General features: G+C 30.1%; 2 protein-coding genes and 1 non-coding gene across 4 annotated transcripts in view; 1 reads left to right on the top strand and 2 right to left on the bottom strand.

Moving 5' to 3' along the window:
- Nucleotides 1–4,504: 4,504 nt before the first annotated feature.
- On the bottom strand, nucleotides 4,505–4,954 carry LOC136074420 (uncharacterized). The gene has a single exon (XM_065786738.1). It carries the CDS (start codon nucleotides 4,952–4,954, stop codon nucleotides 4,505–4,507), a length of 450 nt encoding a protein of 149 aa, XP_065642810.1.
- Nucleotides 4,955–8,593: 3,639 nt separating this feature from the next.
- Nucleotides 8,594–8,666, bottom strand: trnaa-agc (transfer RNA alanine (anticodon AGC)). The gene has a single exon. It is a non-coding gene; the product is annotated as a tRNA-Ala (tRNA).
- Nucleotides 8,667–8,722: 56 nt separating this feature from the next.
- LOC100210216 (run domain Beclin-1-interacting and cysteine-rich domain-containing protein) overlaps nucleotides 8,723–19,596 on the top strand; it is a 48,046-nt gene continuing 37,172 nt past the window's right edge. Inside the window, exons 1-2 of one of the 2 annotated variants that reach the window (XM_065788218.1) lie at nucleotides 8,723–9,044; nucleotides 18,996–19,167. In XM_065788218.1, coding sequence (XP_065644290.1) covers nucleotides 8,820–9,044; nucleotides 18,996–19,167 — 397 coding nt within the window. In that variant the 5' untranslated portion in view covers nucleotides 8,723–8,819. The remainder of the gene's footprint in view (nucleotides 9,045–18,995; nucleotides 19,168–19,596) is intronic. The other variant, XM_065788219.1, reaches the window with a different exon arrangement.

Here is a 19,596-nt window from a genome sequence, read left to right as displayed (position 1 = left end):
GCAGCCAAGTGTAAAGCAAATCATTTTATAAATCTTTTATAAGCTCTACTGTTTACACACATTAAGATCAATTTATATATTTTTGCATAGCAATATTAATTCATTTTTTTTTTAACTGGTACATTCATACATACATACATACATACATACATACATACATACATACATACATACATACATACATACATACATACATACATACATACATACATACATACATACATACATACATACATACATACATACATACATACATACATACATACATACATACATACATACATACATACATACATACATACATACATACATACATACATACATACATACATACATACATACATACATACATACATACATACATACATACATACATACATACATACATACATACATACATACATACATACATAGTAATTTAAATTTTTATATTTTCAAAAGATGAGAGTATAGAGACTATAAGTAATATATATATATAAAAAAAATAGGTGTTGGATGATCAGGTGAAAGTAAAATTGTATAACTTGAATTTTTTGTTATAGCAATTGAAACTTGTGTCGCGGAAGGAACCTATCATTCCTTCCGTGACGCAAGTTTTAAATGCCTATAAATAAAATTTAGAATTCTCCGAACGTTAGGAGAATTGAAAATTTAAAAGAAATTGGAAACGTAAAAAAAAAAGATTAAAAAATGTGAAAAAGACATTGCAAAATGTCTTTTATCAAAATTAAATAGATATTCATAGGTGGTATGTAAGGTATTTTTGCCCCTTTCTAAACATTTCGTTGTTTTTTTTCTTTCCAATTCAGTTTACAAACGTCATTCCTTTTGAAAAACAAGACTTTTCAATCCTGCCCTAATAAGTTATAAACTTACTTAAATAAGGTTAGGTGTCACTCCTATAGTTAAATACTAGTCAATGGAGTGATATCAAAAAAAAAAAAAAAAAAAAAAGTTAAAAGGTCAATGAAAAAAAGGAAAAAAACAAAACAAAGATAACTAACATAAAGATATCAAAGAGAAAAAAATGTTAAAATAAAAGTAAATAATGATAAATGATAATAACTAATAAGCTATAAAATTAATAAAGCTATAAATTATAAGCACTAGTAAATAATGATAAATGATAATAATAATAAATAGCAATAATAGTAATAATAGTAGTAATAATAACAATAATAATAATAATAACAACAACAATAATAATGGTAGTATGAAGAAAAAGCATTACAAATAACAACTATAATATGATGACTTTAATAAAAGTTATAACTAATGTTAAAAACTATGGTAAAAATAATTATAGTAAAGTTTATAACTATGACAGAAATTATAAAAATAAACATAACATTTGCAAAATTTATGACAATAACCATAAAATTATTACTACAATGAAATCACTATCACATCATTATAAATAATGTTAATAAGACTTCTAAAACAAAGATAAACAAATGATAATAGTATTAATAGTAATAAAGTTAAAAATAAATAGTATAAAATAAAAGCAATTATAGTTTTATAAATACAGTAATATAAAAAAAGCTGTAATAATAATAGATAAAATTAATATTTATTAGATATATACTCAATTAAAAATTTCTTAATTTGGTTCGATTGAAAAGTAGAATGTTGATAATAAAAGGATATTTAGTTGAATTCTTTTTTTTATTAATTGTATTATTTGGTTCCAATGAGAAATAAATTTATGTTTAAAAGAGAGCTTGCCATATTTGATAGTGTTGAAAAAAGAAGAGTGCAAGTTTAAATATTCAGTATTTCTAGTGTAATATTTATGTGTCACTTGTTTTAATAAAAAAATTATTAAATGAATTTGGTAGATTGTTTTGGCGAAAATCAAACCCAAAGAGACAGTTATAATGCTTTACAAGATCTTGAAATTTTAGAATTTTTAATTCAGAAAACTTATTTTGGATATTAGATTGTAAAGGAAAAAATGTCTTAACTCTTATGGAAGTGCCTTGAAACTGTTTATACGATTTAATAGAAAACCACCTTTTTGACCACAAATAGTGCAACAATAACTCAAATGGGAGGAGAACAAGGAATAGTAAATTGATATTAGAATATGTTGGGGAACATAGTGTCGTATTAATTACAACATACTATTAGCACGTGAGAATTTTTTTGTTTAATTGAATTAGTTGATAGTACCATGATAGATTTTTGTCATGAAATACTCCGAGGTATTTTATATATTTAGATAGGAAAAGTCTTTTACAAAAAAATTTTTTTTTTTCTTTCTTTAGCAATTTTATTCAAATTATACTAATTTTGTTCAAACTATACTAATTTTATTCAAATTATACTAATTTTATTCAAATTATACTAATTTTATTCAAATTATACTAATTTTATTCAAATTATACTAATTTTATTCAAATTATACTAATTTTATTCAAATTATACTAATTTTATTCAAATTATACTAATTTTATTCAAATTATACTAATTTTATTCAAGTTATACTAATTTTATTCAAATTATACTAATTTTATTCAAATTAAACTAATTTCAGGCTGAGAAAAAAGAAAATGACAACGAAAATTTGTTATTTGCTCTAGTTTCTGACAATATCAATAAGTTTTTATTTTAGTTAATTTGCAACAGAGAAATATGACATATGATTTACATATTCTTATAATATTTAAAGTACATTTGGTTTTTTTTACTAAAGATGTGATTTTTTTGTTTAAAACTGTTAGAATATGATAATCAAGCTAATAGGGGTAAAGATGATTATGGGGTATCGTCACGAGATCGTGATCTTTTGCTTTCCTTAGTAGACTAGTTCTACACACAAACCAACAGTAATCTGTAAGCATAGCCTCATCCTAGAACCCTGATATCTTTGTTCCGTTACAGAAATAACTTGGTGAAACCTTTCCCCATGTTTATCACTAACAGATCCACAATTGAGGAGCGGGGGGGGGGAGGAGGAAGAAGTCTAGGTGTGAGTGGGGGAGATTAATCTTAAGGGATATGTTACATCCAAGTTGATGGTATTTTTGCAAAAGTACTGTTACCAATTGAATGTATTATCTCTTTTGTTGCCTAAAAATCATCATTTTGTTGCCTAAAATCATCTCTTTTGTTGCCTAAAAATCTACAAATCACTCCCTTAGGAGCTTCCCAAGTTTTCTTTTCTTTCCCCTTTAAAACTTTATCAAATGCAGGATATTTCATAAGTTGCCATATTTGTAGCCCAACAAAAATGTCAACTTATGAAACAACCTTTTTAATATTAACTTTTGCATCACTTATTTCGGGAAATTTGTTTCTTAAATAGCTAAAAGCCTGTCCTTCTTTGTTCATATCTTTGACAAAATTTTTCATTAAATCTAACTTAATATGTAATGGTGGAAGAAGAACATATTTTGGATTTACGAGTGGTTCAGCAATAACATTTTTTTTATCTGTGTTGAGATTTTTTGCAAGTCAGTCTTCTTTTATCTAATGTAAACTTCTGTCTCTACTGTCCCACATACAAAAAAAGCAGCAGTATTTGCTACACCCTAATTGTATTCCTAAAAGTATAAATGAGTTTATAAATAATCTCCATTCAGTTGGATCATAGTTCAATTTAAGACAATGCATTAATCCAAAGACATCAATGCAAACAACAAAATTATTTTTCTTCTCAAAAAAAAGAAAGCAGATTCTGCTGCCTTTTTCTGCAATGTGAAACCTTGACATCAAATTCCACTGCTTTAGTCTTGACCCTAGAAGTTCTGCCTTTTCCTGTGACAAGTCCAGATCTCAAACAAGATCACTTAATTCTGCTTGACTTGAACTGTGTGGCACATCATCTTTTAATACTAAATCAGGATCATTTAATGTGGAAGGTTTGTTTTCTTTCTTTTCGTCTATTTCTGCTTCATTTTATTTTTTCGTCTATTTCTACTTCATTTTTTCTAACTCACAACTTTGTGGTGGAGTAGGAACTGGTAAACTATACGAATGTGGAATAGGTTGAATAGCAGATGGAAGATTCGGATATTTAACTGTTCCTATTTTCTTCATTGACAAACCTGCCTTAATGAGTGGGGTCAAGCAGAAATAGCAGTCATCTGTATGGTTTTTAGGCTCCCTCAATACCATAGGAACAGCAAAAGCCAAAGATCTTTTTTTATTTTTAAACCATTCTCGTAGAGTAACCGAACAAGAGCTACAGCATATATGTGGACGCCATGACTTACCCTACATATCGAAGTAATGCTGGTAAGCTGTCTTCACAAGAGGTATTATAGTTCTATTCAGGGCCGTACCGAGCCAATTTTGCGCTTCGGACAAGAAAAGAAAATTGCGCCCCCTCTTCCCCTCCCTTCCCCCTCCCCCTTCTTAAAAAAAAAAGAAGAAAATTAAACGAAAAAAATGATTTATTGATCACAAAATTTATCACATCAAGTTATAAGTAAAATTTGTCATTAAGGTTGCACAAACTTTAGTTCAATGCCACTTTTCTGGCTTTTCTTGAGGCAAATTAACTAATGACATCATCAAAATCAATGTTGTTTGCCACTTCATTTTCAATTGAAATCATAGCCACACTAGACAAACGTTCTTGGCCAATTGTTGACCTCATATAGTGCTTTATGAGCTTAAGTTTACTGAAACTTCTCTCACTCGTAGCAACTGTGACTGGTATGGTGAGGAAGATGCGAATAGCAATTGTTGTGTTGGGATAAGCATCGGTCAAAGAATATTTATAAATGAGCTGCAAAATGTCGATCGGGCTAGATTTTTCAAAGTTGTACATCATTGCGGCAGCTTGATATTTAAAGCTTGGCATTTCTGACTGGAAATCGGAAGAATCTAAATCTGCCTTGTCAATTTGAGATAAATTTGCAGTTTTTTTCTTGAGTTCATCCACTGAACTTTTAGAGAGTGAATGCCCACTGAGGTAGCCAAAATCAGAGGATACAGCAGACATAAGCCTCAAACCGCCACTCTATTTGTGTAATAATGCTGTCAAACACAAGGTTGCACTGAGATCCGAATTCTGTTTCTGCTGTGAGAAGGTGAGAGTCATCTTTAGCTTCATAAAGTGCTATTCGCTTCACTTTGCGCTTCCTCTTAATTGGAAAGCCACCATCAATTCCGCTCTGGTTAGCTTTTTCTGTGGCATCTTTGATAATATTGTCCACCCCAACATCTCAAAAATTCTGAATGAAAGCCTTCAACTATTTCATTTTTTTTTACGGCAATGTCAATTGAAATGGTTTTTGACTGAACCAGTTTGTTTTCCCGGTCTATTAGAGAAAGAATTTGACACCAGAAATCCAACAAACACAAAAAACTGAAATCAATATGAATGAGAAGTTCTTTTGCATTGCTAACTGTGACAGCATTTGTCATGGGATTGTGGATAATGGATTCCAAAACTTAAAGAACATCTTTGATTTGTCTGTGCAATAGTGTAATTGCTTCTTTTTTGGTAGACCATCTTGTGTCACTATTTCCTTTTAATGAGATGGTCAACGTTTTCATCAGTTTTTCCCATCTTGACGTGAAGCTTGAAAAAAAGTTAAAGATGGCTTGAACCTTTCCAAAAAACGTAATCATGAGTGGGGAAACCTCAGCAGCATGAACACCAACAAGATTTAAAGTGTGAGCTGCGCATGGAACAAATCTTGCTGACTCATTAAGAGAATGGATGTGAGCTTTGACGCCATTGTATTTTCCAGACATATTGGCTCCATTGTCATAGCCTAGGCCCCGGCAATCGGAAACGCTTAGACCATCCTTCTGCAATTTTTCACTTATTTCTGTTGCAAGACCTTTTCCGGTTTTTTGGTGAGATTCAATGAAGTCCACAAAGCATTCCTTAATTGTGCAGGTTTCATCACTGATGCGGACATACCTGATGATCTGAGTCATCTGCTCTTTGTGGGAGGTATCTGGAGTGCAGTCCAACAGAACAGAGTAGTATTTAGCTTCTTTGATGTTTGACAAAATTTCTTTCCTGACTTTCTGCCCAAGTAACTCAATCAGCTCATTTTGAATTCAAGGAGAAAAGTAGGATGTTGTGGTTTTTTTTGCTTTAACGGACGCAATGTGTTCAGCCACTAAAGGATAATAATGGCTAATCAACTCAATTAAGCTCAGAAAAATGCCACTGTTTTGTTGACCAATGTCTTCTGTTGTTCCCCGAAGGGCAAGATTGTTCTTGGCACAGAAAAAAATTGCATCAACAATCACTTCTAAGATATCTCTCCGATTTTTCATCTCTCTACTAATAACTCTCTACAGATCAGAATTCAGGGTCTTTCCTTCCTTGAGGTTTTTTTCAAGAGTTTTCCGATCAGAATAGCATCTTTGGTGTTCATTGTTGTTTTCATGCTCAGGAATTCTTGGGTTTAGTTTTTCCAGTCACAAAACCCTTTAGAAATTTCTAAGAAATTGTTGGTTTTTGTTGTTAAAAATAACAAACAGCAAAAACAAAATAAAGAATCTTTTTTATTGCTGTACTGCAGCCAAGTGCGAACAGATATTTTACCATTGGGATGAACTTTTTCATACCATTTTGAGCTGAAGTGTCGCATTCTGTTGTCAAAATCACACAGCGTGTTTGGGAAAAATTCTCTTCTGTCTTGCTCTGACCTATGCTCAATTAAAAAGCATCTTGTTTTTTCCGTTATTTTAGGCCATGTTGCTGGATCCCTATGTTGAAAATTTTCTTCCGAGGCCACTGGAATTTCTGAGATTTCTGAATGAAGTTCATCCTCGTCCATTTCAGCTGGGCCTGAAAGCTAGGCATTTTCATCTTCCCTGGTTGGTTCTGAATCAGTTGTGCAAAATTCTTCTTGACTTTGGCTGATGAAAATCTCCTCTTCAATTAATTCCAAATGATGACCTGAACTCAATTAAAGTCAATTAAAGGATCTGTTGAATTGTCATTAATTTCAATACAAATATCCTCTGAAATAATTTGTTTCTCCACTGAGTTTGTTACCAACCACTTTTTGAAACAGTTTTGTAGTTTCTCGTCACTTTCTTGGCGCTGTTTTCTTTTCTTCTTAAATTCAGCACCAGATAACTTTAGGGTTCGACTCATAATAGAATTATAATGCTCAAAAGTTATCAAAGGTATATTAGTGTTATAGGGCGCTTTTTTGTTCAGTATATGAGCTTTGATATTTAAGAGTTTGTGTCAAGAGAGGGAATTTTAATTAATTTTCTGTTCAACAGCAGCGACGCCGTGAAAATTAGTTTCATAAACTGATTATTGTTTTTTTAATTTATTAAAGTTTGCGCCCTCCCAATTTTGGCGCCTCAGGCCGCGGCCCGGCCGGTCCGCCCTTGGTACGGCTCTGGTTCTATTCTGTGAAGAAAATGTTATTTCACCACAAATGTAACAAAAATTGTCCACTAAATTTACACACTTCCTTGGCATGTTGATTTGTCAAATTTTACACTAGTAAATGAAAAAAAAAAAAACTAAGAATAAATTAAACCAGAAACTTCAGCAAACCCACATAACTAATATCACAAGTTTTAAACATGAATAAAATATTATGGATTAATTATGGATTAAAAAGTTTTAAACATGAATAAAACATTATGGAAAAACAACTTCTTTTTTTCAAAAAATGAAAATTTATACCCTTGAGATTAAAATTTTGCTTTTATTTCTTAAACTAGAGCTAATACGTCATTTTTAATGTCATTTTTGAATTCAGCAGATGGAAATACATAAGAAATAACTAATTTTGGTTCCGAAACAAAATCACAGATTTGAATTAACTTTTTTACAAAGCTACGCGAGTGATTTATATATGTGAGCAGAGGCGTAGAAAGAATTTTTTGGTGTTCGAGATAGGTAACTTCTAGACATGGAGCAAACTCCAAACATTTATATGTTTATACTTATGTCAAATAATGACGGTTTGCAAAAAATTGCGATGATTGGAAGCTGGGAACAAAAAGCCCCAAAATTTTTGCCCCCCCTGCCCCAACCGTGAGAGCAACAAGTTGATGAAGTATTTTTTGTACTATTCTTAACTAGACTTATATTCATCGATAAATTTTAAGTTTCATAGTATTATCTATTAGCGTTTAGAAATTATTACCATATAAAATTTGCAGCCCCCTCACGTTGAAGGGGGTTTAAACTTTATATGGTCATAATTTTTGAACGCTAAAATATTTTAAAATGAAACCTAAAATTTATTGATGAATATAAGTCTAGTTAAGAATAGTACAAAAAATACTTCATCAACTTGATGCTCTCACGTTTGGGGCAGGGGGGGGGCGAAAATTTTGGGGCTTTTTTGTACCCAGCCTCCAATCATCGCAATTTTTTGCAAACCGTCATTATTTGACATAAGTATAAACATATAAATGTTTGGAGTTTGCTCCATGTCTAGAAATTACCTATCTCGAACACCAAAAAATTCTTTCTACGCCTATGTATGTGAGAATGTATTTTGATTGATTAATGTAAAATATACAAAATTAAAATATACTTCATTACAGTAGATAAAAACCGTTTTGCACTTAAAAACATAAAATTATTACGTATAATAATTAAAAATAAAATTTGTTAAAAGTTTAAAGTAAAATGTAACTATGGAGAACCGGGGCATCGATCCCCGTACCTCTCGCATGCTAAGCGAGCGCTCTACCATTTGAGCTAGTTCCCCACATTCCATTGAAGTATTTTAAATTTTATAAACAAATTTTTATTAAATTTCTAATATAATTTTAAGTGGTGTTATAAAAATATTAAATGGCTTCCGAAAATGTATATCAACTCGCGCAACCACACTGAGAAAATTAGACATGTTGTTTAAAGTATGGATGCCAAAACTCCTGAAAATATTTCCTATGAACTCTTTGAACTTTTGAGTTTGTTTATAAACACCGTAGAAGGTGTTCTTGCCTGTAATAATCAAAATGTTTGGAATGTATTTGGTGGACTGAGTAGAACAAAAAAAACAGTGTTTAATATTTTAGTTAATGGCCTGAGAACATCAGATAACAAAGATAAGTGTGAAAGAGAAAATGAAAAGGAAATACAAGTAAATAATTTTGAATATATGCGGATGTTTGTACAAGTAAAACAACAACAATATAAAATTAATTTTACATCATTATAATGATATATAAATCAAGTTTTATGGTGCTCACATACATCACATACATACATACATACATACATACATACATACATACATACATACATACATACATACATACATACATACATACATACATACATACATACATACATACATACATACATACATACATACATACATACATACATACATACATACATACATACATACATACATACATACATACATACATACATACATACATACATACATACATACATACATACATACATACATACATACATACATACATACATACATACATACATACATACATACATACATACATACATACATACATACATACATACATACATACATACATACATACATACATACATACATACATACATACATACATACATACATACATACATACATACATACATACATACATACATACATACATACATACATACATACATACATACATACATACATACATACATACATACATACATACATACATACATACATACATACATACATACATACATACATACATACATACATACATACATACATACATACATACATACATACATACATACATACATACATACATACATACATACATACATACATACATACATACATACATACATACATACATACATACATACATACATACATACATACATACATACATACATACATACATACATACATACATACATACATACATACATACATACATACATACATACATACATACATACATACATACATACATACATACATACATACATACATACATACATACATACATACATACATACATACATACATACATACATACATACATACATACATACATACATACATACATACATACATACATACATACATACATACATACATACATACATACATACATACATTCAAAAAAGTTTTGATTTGGATTTCAAGTCATTTTATGTTCAGGATTTTGATTTCAAATTTAAAAAATAAACGATATATATATATATATATATATATATATATATATATATATATATATATATATATATATATATATATATATATATAATGAATAAAAGTCTATACCTTGGTATCTAATTAGTATTTTCTTTACTGGTACTAAACTTAGTATTTGATTTGTATTTTCTCTAGTAGATAGTTGGTTTTCGCATATTAAAGAAAAATGTTTAAAACCAGTTTTTTATTAGAACAGGTTTCAAACATGCAAGCATGATATATTCTGTTATATGCTGGAATTTTAGATGCTTCTTAGGAATATTTTGCAACCATAAGGTTGAGGATATGGCAGATACATCTGTTATGCGATGAAGCTGCAACTGCACCTTTGAAAAATCCACATTTCTGTTTGTCTTTGCATAGTTTTTCGCTAGTTTTTCTGTTTCTGCTTGTCCTTCTTTGAAGTTCTGTTTTTTAAGCTCTAGGTCATCTTTAACTACTCAGAAAAAGTCTTTGCACAGTTACTTGCATTGTCTGTGGCTTTGAAAAATTTTGCTAAATTCAAGCTCATAAAAATTGTGTGCATTACATATTACTTCAGCTAACCAACAAAATGTACAAGCAACTGCTGAAAAGTTTATTAATGAAAAAACACATACTGAAACTTTTTAGTTCCTGTGTAATAAGATATATACATATTAAAAAGTTCACAACCCAGAAGTAACCCACTGTTTTACGGTGGTAGCTCTCCTATCAAAAAACTCAAAGTTGGTTTATTAATGAGAGTTTAGTTTGGTTTCACTTTTAAATGAGAGTTTGGTTTGGTTTGACTTTTAAAATGCCACTAAAAAATCAAGCAATTAGAAAAAAAAATAGACAAGAAAGATGTTTTTATAAAAAATCTTGATGAATAAATTAGAAAATAAATTATGCCAAGATAAATCAAAAGATCCAAATAATTGGAGTGAAGTTGTAAAAAGAAAAGTTGAAGCAAATCAAGGCTAAAATAATATAATAAACACGGTTCTACATGAGGAAAAAGAACATAATAAAAAATATATATATATATTATAATATTTGGTGTTAAATTAGAAAATCATGATAATATTGACAAGAAAAAATCTGGCGAAGATATGGTAAAAGACATTTTTGACTCAGTAAATGCAGACAAGGATAAAATAAAAAAAGTAATCAGACTCGAAACAAGAGACACTTCGAAAATACCACCAGTTATCATTGAGTTAGACAATGCATCAGGCAAAATAAGTGTATTAAAAGCTGCATACATTAACAAAAGCAAGATAAACAACATATATTTCACTCAGATATGACAGAATCCGAAAGAGATCTTATTAAGCAGTTACGTAGTGAAGTTAAATTGTTAAATGCTAGCCTAAGTCAAAACAATGAATACTACTACACTATAAAAAATTTCAAAATTGTTAAACTCATAAAAAAAACAAAGCAATAGCAACCATCATTTTATTTGTATCAACCTGCAGTATTAGCTGTCCCTTTAACATGTAACCCTGTATCTAATTATGTTAAATCACAAGTATTGTTATGCAAATCAATACCCAAATATCATTTATGTTGTAGATATATGAATGCAACTTCACTAAACAATAAATTTGATTTGTTTTTGTTAGAAGTAGCAGTGTATAATCCTGACATATTTATTGTAACTGAAACTTGGTTTACCTTATCAAGTACCATTAATGTAAATAGGTATAATTTTTCACAACAATTGATCTAAAGCTAACTCAACTAAATGCCATGGTGGAGGTGTAGCTATCTATGTTAAAAATAAGTACATTGCTTATACTCCTTATGACCTAGCATCTGAAGAAATGATAGTTGAACAAGTCTGGTGTGTCATTAAAACAGAAAATGAGAATATCTTGATTGGTACCATATATCATCCATCTGATGCTACAGTACTTACAAATCTAAAAAATATTAAAATAATAAATATAGCATAAAAAGGTGTTGATTGCAACAAATATTTAGGTTTACTCTTAGCTGGAGACTTCAATTACCCAAATATAAAATGGAATAATGAAAATATTTAAATAGTGTTAAAAAATGATAGACAATTTAGATAACTTTTTGACTCAAAACGTTACAAAACCAACATTTATATCAGGCAAACATCAGAAGGCAATACCTTAGATTTGATTTTAACTAATGCACCAGAGCCTATTCCGATCATAGGTTATAATCCACCGTTGAGCAATTCAAATAATGCACATCAGATATTGTATTGGAATTACATTTTAAAAAACCAACTACATCAAAAACTTCCTATGGGAAATCAAAGTTTAACTACAAAGCTGGAAATTATCAAGAAATGAACAATTCATTCCATAGTATAAAATGCTCACATCTTTTCTTTAATAAAAATGTTGATGAATGTTACAAAATCTTTGTAAATAAATATCACGAACTATCTAACAGTTATATACCTAAAAAAATCCATAACGCATAGCTTCAAAACCATAGATTGACAAAAAAATTAAGACTGAAATCATACATAAAACAACCTCATGGAACAAATTAATATCAAATAAATCCAAGTCACCCATTTTGGTTAAACACGACAAAATACAAAGTAAACTGTTTGTGCTGATTCTTATAATTTTTATTATCCTTGTTGAGTTTAATTATGTGTATGCTAAAACTAACCTGTTTGTATATTTTAGTTTACATATTACTATATGAAGAATAAAGCCATCTATGTTGGCTTAGAATTAATTATAGACTATTAAATTCACTACAATAAAATTTATTCTTCATATTTTAATGGATAAATATCTAAGACCGGAATGGTTTGACAGCAATCCCAATTCTGCACCAGCTTCTAAAGAATGGTCACACTGGTTTAGAACTTTTACAAACTTCATGAAAACTATACAAACAGAAGGTAAATTAGATGTCCTCATTAATTATTTATCTCCTTCCATGTTCAACTATTTTGCTGACATTTTCCTGACAAATCCTGGAAAACTTATTTGTAAAACCTAAAAATGAATTATTTTCCAGACATCAGTTAGCTTCACGTAAGCAATCATCTGGAGAATATATTGATGAAGATTGTGAAGAATACATTCGCGATTCATTTATAAGTGGTCTAAGTTCTCATCATATTACATAAACTTACTGAAGCCTATAAACAAGCTCGTTCATTAGAAAACGCTAAAAAAATAATAAAATGTATTCACATACAGAGTATAGTAATGTTGCTACAATTAAAAAACATTCTGAATGTATTATTTAGCTTGCTTCAGTTTATAATGAGCCTAGTGGACTTTGTTATTTCTGTGGAAGTATAAATCACCCTCGACAATCATGTCCTGCCAAACACACAGAATGTAACAATTGTGGTAAGAAAGGAAATTTCAAGAAAGTATGTAAATCATCAAAAAATTTGTCACATCTGCTACTGCTAACTTCTATGCACCAAGTTTAGCCTCGATTACTTGCTCTTCTATTAACTCACTCAACTCTATTGTTTATATCTTTATTGCTAGGGCCAAGGTAAGTGCTCTTCTTGATACTGGAAGCTCTGACACATAAACAAATCATTATGCGACTCTTTAAAAATTAATATACTCCCTTCTAATAAAAGAGTATCTATGGCTGATTTTTCCTTATCTTGTCAATAGGAATATTATAGGTAAAGTTTCAACTAACTTTATTTGGTATGAAGTACTTTAATATTAACTTTTTGGTTATACCCAACTCTTGCGAACAAATCATACTTGGTAGAGATTTTCTCTAGTTGTACAAAAGTCTTTATATCAAATATGGTGGTAATAAAGATTCTTTAAAAATCTGTTCTCTAAATATTACAATGAAAGCTAGCACTCATTTCCCTTTTCTATCTCCAGAATGTAGACCGATTGCTTCACCTTCTAGACGATACAACTTAGAGGATAAAGCATTCATTGAGCAACAACTTTTGGAACTAGATATCATTGAACCCAGTAACTCTCCTTGGCGATCACAAATAGTTGTTACCAGGAATGAGAGAGATAAGAAACGCTCACATACAATAAAATCGCTTTACAGTACTTGATGCTTACCCTTTACCTAACATCAATGAATTAGTTAACTCTGTTGCAAAATATTCATTATTTAGCACATTTGATTTAAAAAGTGCTTATCAACAAATACCTATCCTAGAAAGTGACAAGTATTATACTGCCTTTGAGTCCAATGGACATATTTTTTCCAATTTAAAAGAATTCATTTTGGCCTCACTAATGCTGTTGCACAATTTCAAAGAATCATAAATAAGTTTATTCAATAAAACAAATTAGAAGACACTTTGTATATCTAGATAACTTGTTTGTATGTGGTACATCTAAAAATAAACATGATTTCAATTTAGAAAAATTTCTTGAAGCTTCTAAGATGCAATGTTTACGTTCAATGAAGAAAAGTCTATATTGTCTACTTTGTGTATAACCTTCCTAGGTTTTATTATAAAAAGTGGCTCTTTTTCTCCTGATCCAGATCGCTTAAAGCCATTAATTGAAACGCCTGCTCCCACTGATAGTGTTTCTCTCCGTCAAGTCCTTGGTATGTTCTCATACTACTCCAGCTTTACATTTTTCTGACAAAATTCATCCTTTATCTCTAACTTCTACCTTTCCACTATCAACTGAAGCTATTAAATGTTTTAATGAAATGAAAGAATTAATCTCTCAATCAGCTCTACAAGCTATTGCTGAAAGTATACCATTTGAGGTGGAAACTGGTGCTTTCAATTTTGCCATAACTGCTTCCCTTAATCAGGCTGGAAGACCAGTTGTATTCTTTTCTCCCGAACTTTTACCTACTGAAAAAATGGAAATACTACCTTGTTGGTTGGCATTTTACTCTAGTTACCGACTAGGAATGACAAGGTTCTGAGGTGGAGGATAGAACTTTCTTAATACAGCTATGATAGAGTTTATCGCCCTGGATGTAACAATTTTGTTGCTGATGCCATTTCTAGATCTTTTTACTCTATCACTATAAACGGACCCTCTCTTAAAGAACTACATGAATCTCTTTGCCACCCTGGAATCACCAGAATGTATCATTTTATAAAATCGAAAAATCTGCCTTTTTCAATTGATGATGTAAAAAAAACCATTTCTTTGTGTCAAATTTGTGCTGAATTAAAACCTAAATATTATGTAAGGAATTTTAACCACACTTTATTAAAATCTACTCAACCTTTTGAGCGACTAAGCATGGATTTTAAAGTACCTATTCTGTCTTTATCTAGCAACATTATATTTTTTAATAGTTGTTGATGAGTTTTCAAGATTTCCCTTTGTATTTCCTTGTCATGATATCTCTACTTCAACTGTAATTAAATGTTTAACTCGACTTTTCATTTTATTTAGTATGCCAGTTTATATACATTCAGATCGAGGCACTTGCTTCATGTCTACAGAGCTCCACAATTTTCTTAACTCTCGAGGTGTCAACCTGAGTAGTAACTCCTTATAATCCTCAGGGTAATGGTCAGTGTGAAAGATACAATGGCATAATTTGGAAAGGAATTTTGCTTGCTCTCAAATCAAAGAATTTACCTACCATGAATTGGGAACATGTTTTACCTGATGTCCTTCATTCAATGCGTTCCTTACTTAGCACTTCTACTAATATTACACCTCACAAATGATTGTTTGGATTCAGTTGACAATCTTCTAATGGACACTCTGTTCCTACATGGTTAACTAATTCGGGTCCTGTATTGCTTAAAAGGCATGTTCGACTCTCTGGCAAAATGAACTTCTAGTTAAAGAGCTTTTAGAGGCTAATAGTAAATATTCTCATGTAAGAATGCCTGATTGATGTGAGACCACTGTTGCTACAAGATAACTCACACCAATGGCTGATATAATCAGTGATAATGACGGAAGTAATAACTAAAAAGATAACTCCAATGAACCTGATACAATCCCTTCACCTGAGCTTCTCCGTCCAAAAAGATCTCAAAACTTTTCTACTCTCTCTCCAACAAATCCTAATGGAATTTCTATTGAAGAATCAGTCCTTTGTTGTTCAGGAAGATCCCGGAATCCTCCTAAATATTTAAATGACTATATTTTAACAATTTGAACTTATTTACTTAATTTGTTTATTTAGTATGGTAGAATGTACTGATTCTTATAATTATTATTATCCTTGTTGAGTTTAATTATGTGTATACTAAAACTAACCTGTTTGTATATTTTTGTTTACATATTATTATATGAAGAATAAAGTCTTCAATGTTGGCTTAGAATTAATTATAGACTATTAAGTTCACTACACTACACTGGTTAAAAACATGGTGAAGTTAAAATGTATTGAATACAAAAAAAATTAAAAATTAAAACATCAAAATAAGATTCCAAATTATTTTACAGTTATGTTAATTCTAACAAAAAAGTTAAAGGAAGAATAGTTTCAATGTCTGATGAATATATTAACACTGTAACAAATAGAGAATCTATAGCAAACATTTTAAACAATAGTTTCACTTCAGTTTTTGTTAATGAAGATAAGCATAACATATCAAATATGCTGCAGAAGGCTAGAATTATTCTAGAATTAGATATAAACAATAGAATAACTCGCCAAACTATTGATAATAAATTAAAAAAATTAGATGTTTACAAAGTCATTGGAGTAGATGGGATAAGCCCATATGTCTTAGGTAAATGTCATAGTACTCTCTGTGAACCATTAAATTTAATATATATAAAGTTGTTGACTGAGAAACAATTACCTGAACTCTGGAAATCAGCAAATATAACCCCGATTTTTAAAAAAGGTAATACAAACAATGCATTTAATTACAGGCCGATCTCATTGACCTCTATCTCATGTAAAGTTTTGGAATCATTCCAGACAAAATTATGGATAATCTAACAGAAAACAGCTTATTAAAAGAAAATCAGCATGGGTTCAGAAAAAATAAAAGCTGCACAACAAACCTATTAGAAACTCTTGATATCATAACAGATGCACTAGAAAATGGCCACACAATTGATATGTTATATCTAGACTTTGAAAAGGCTTTTGATAAAGTACCACACTCTCGTTTGATCACTTAACTTAAATCATATGGTATCATGAGAAATTATCTAAGATGGATAGAAAACTTTTTAACTAACAGAAAACATAGAGTGATCCTCGGCGACACTGTCTCAGATTGCCTACCAGTAATCAGTGGTGTACCACAGGGATCAGTTTTAGGACCACTGTTGTTTTTGATTTTCATTAATGATTTGCCAGATCAAGTCAAAAACCCTACCAAACTTTATGCTGATGATAGTAAAATAATAAACATTATAAAAAATTCGAAAGCTTTCAAAATGGTAATGGCATGGTCATCTATCTGGCTTACAAAATTTAATTATAAAAAATGCATTATGCATATCAGGAAAAAAAATCCAAATGCTACATTTATAATGGCTGATATTGATTGCAATTACAATTATACATTATGTAACACAGAAGCTGAATGTGATTTAGGTATAATGGTTCAATCGGATCTAAAATGGCACTTACAAGTCGATTCAGTAACTAGCAAAGCAAACAGAATGTTAGGTATCATAAAGAGAACATTTAAATATTTAAATGATACAACATTCAAATGTCCATATGTTGAGTTTGCGGTCCAGGCATGGCCTCCATTCCTACAACAAGACATAGACAAAATTGAGATGATCCAAAAAAGAGCAACCAAACTAGCACTTTAAAATTTACCTTATGAAGCTAAAATAAATTGGGTTACAAACAAATATCAAAACACATCAAATATAGGTCCGTATTTACGACAGCGCAAATTCAAAATGAAAAAACCTTTTTGCATAAATACCTTCAGATATCACTTTTTCCCAAAATGGAGTTGTAAATGCATGGAATAACTTACCATCTGAAATAGTAGAAGTTGCATAAATAAATATCAGTTCTTTGGAATTTGCTTCCTTCATCTTGCTTTCCTGATTCATATAATTTGCAATCTTTCAAGTTATCTGTCAATCGTTACCTTGCTCTATAAGCTTCAACCTTGTTGGAAGCGAAGGTATTGAAAAAAAAAAAAAAAAAAAAAAAAACTAAAGTTATCTTTTTTATCTTCTTCATTTGCTAGCTAATTTGCTTCAGAAAGCACCAGAAAAATAACATAAAATAGTGTGAAAACCAACTTAAACAGTACATTCTATAAATTAAAGGTTATAAAGGGAAAATTTTAAAAGAAAAATTGAAAATAAAATTTTAAAAGATAAAATAAAGAATTCATCAAAGCTTTTTTTTTAAGAAATAAGTACTAATTTTAAGGTTTTTTCATTTTTAAATACTCCTGGTGGCAGAAAAAATGGTGACAAAAAAATGTGCTTATTAAATAGTATACTAGTATAGCTTTGTTTGTGTATCTACATATATACATATATACTATAGAAACATATTTTTAACTTTATTTTTTTATATATATATATTAGAATTTCATGTTATATTTTGCCAAACAATGTTTCTTTTACCTAAAGATACTGTTGGGTTATCATAGGAACAGCCACACATAGTCATATAGACTAACCCAAAGTGGCATCAGTTATTGACCAAAATTAGGGGTGGCCAGATTTTAACTTGAGTTGCTCAACAGTCCAGCTTTTTGCATTTTGCTTAGCGCTCTAATCAAGTGAGCAAACCACAAATAATGATTAATTAGCAAAAACTTTTTTTAAAATTATTTGTTTTACAAATTTTATGAAATTTCTGTACTTATTTAACAGTTTAGACCAAATGTAATTAATAAAATAAAATATGTAGAACTTAATAAAATAAAAAAACTTTACTAACTTATTTTAAGAATATATCTAAGAAATTTCTTTGTACTTAATCAATTATTGCTATTTTTAATACTTGTTACTTTGTATTTGCTTTTAGATGCTGACAGAACAATTTTTGATTGACTTTACTAAAGAAAACATGGATTCTTGTGATAGTACGCAAAGGTTAAACTTTTGGATTGAAGCTCATTTATTAGATCACAGTTTGTATGATCACATAAAAAGGACTTTTGATGATTCTAATAAAGATTTATTAAATTTATATAAAGGTAAGAATATTTAGATAAAAGTAAGTTATTAGTAACAACAAACTGGATTGTCAGTAACTACTACCATTTTTGTCAGTAACATTAAACTAAATGGTTAGTAATCATGGCCCTCTCTCTCCAATTAACAGGTTGTGACATGCAAAATTTAGAAAAAAATATGGGGGGTGATATTAGTAAGTGACCGGGGCCCCGCCCCCAGCTAAAAATGAGACTTTTTTTAAACCCACCACGTCCCTGGTAGTACCGCGCTCAACTTGTTTCTCCGCGCAGCGACCTTGTTCATCAAGGTTCGTGTTTCGGAGTTAAAGAGTTAAGAGAGGGTTATAACCACAAGTAGCCTCCTCATCTGTAGTGGCCTTCTTAGCCTTGGGAAGGTGAATTATAAAAAAAATAAAAAAATGCAACCTTAGAGCAATGGAAGAATTGCTC

Source organism: Hydra vulgaris, chromosome 01 (genome assembly GCF_038396675.1).
Source record: "Hydra vulgaris chromosome 01, alternate assembly HydraT2T_AEP".
NCBI lineage: Eukaryota > Metazoa > Cnidaria > Hydrozoa > Anthoathecata > Hydridae > Hydra > Hydra vulgaris.
The sequence above is the reverse complement of the archived record's forward strand: the minus strand, read 5'-3'. Positions and strand labels throughout refer to the sequence as shown.

Bases quoted from the DNA above. Each gene is read 5' to 3' on its own strand.
- LOC136074420 (XM_065786738.1), bottom strand. From the start codon at position 4,954: ATGTCTGCTGTATCCTCTGATTTTGGCTACCTCAGTGGGCATTCACTC.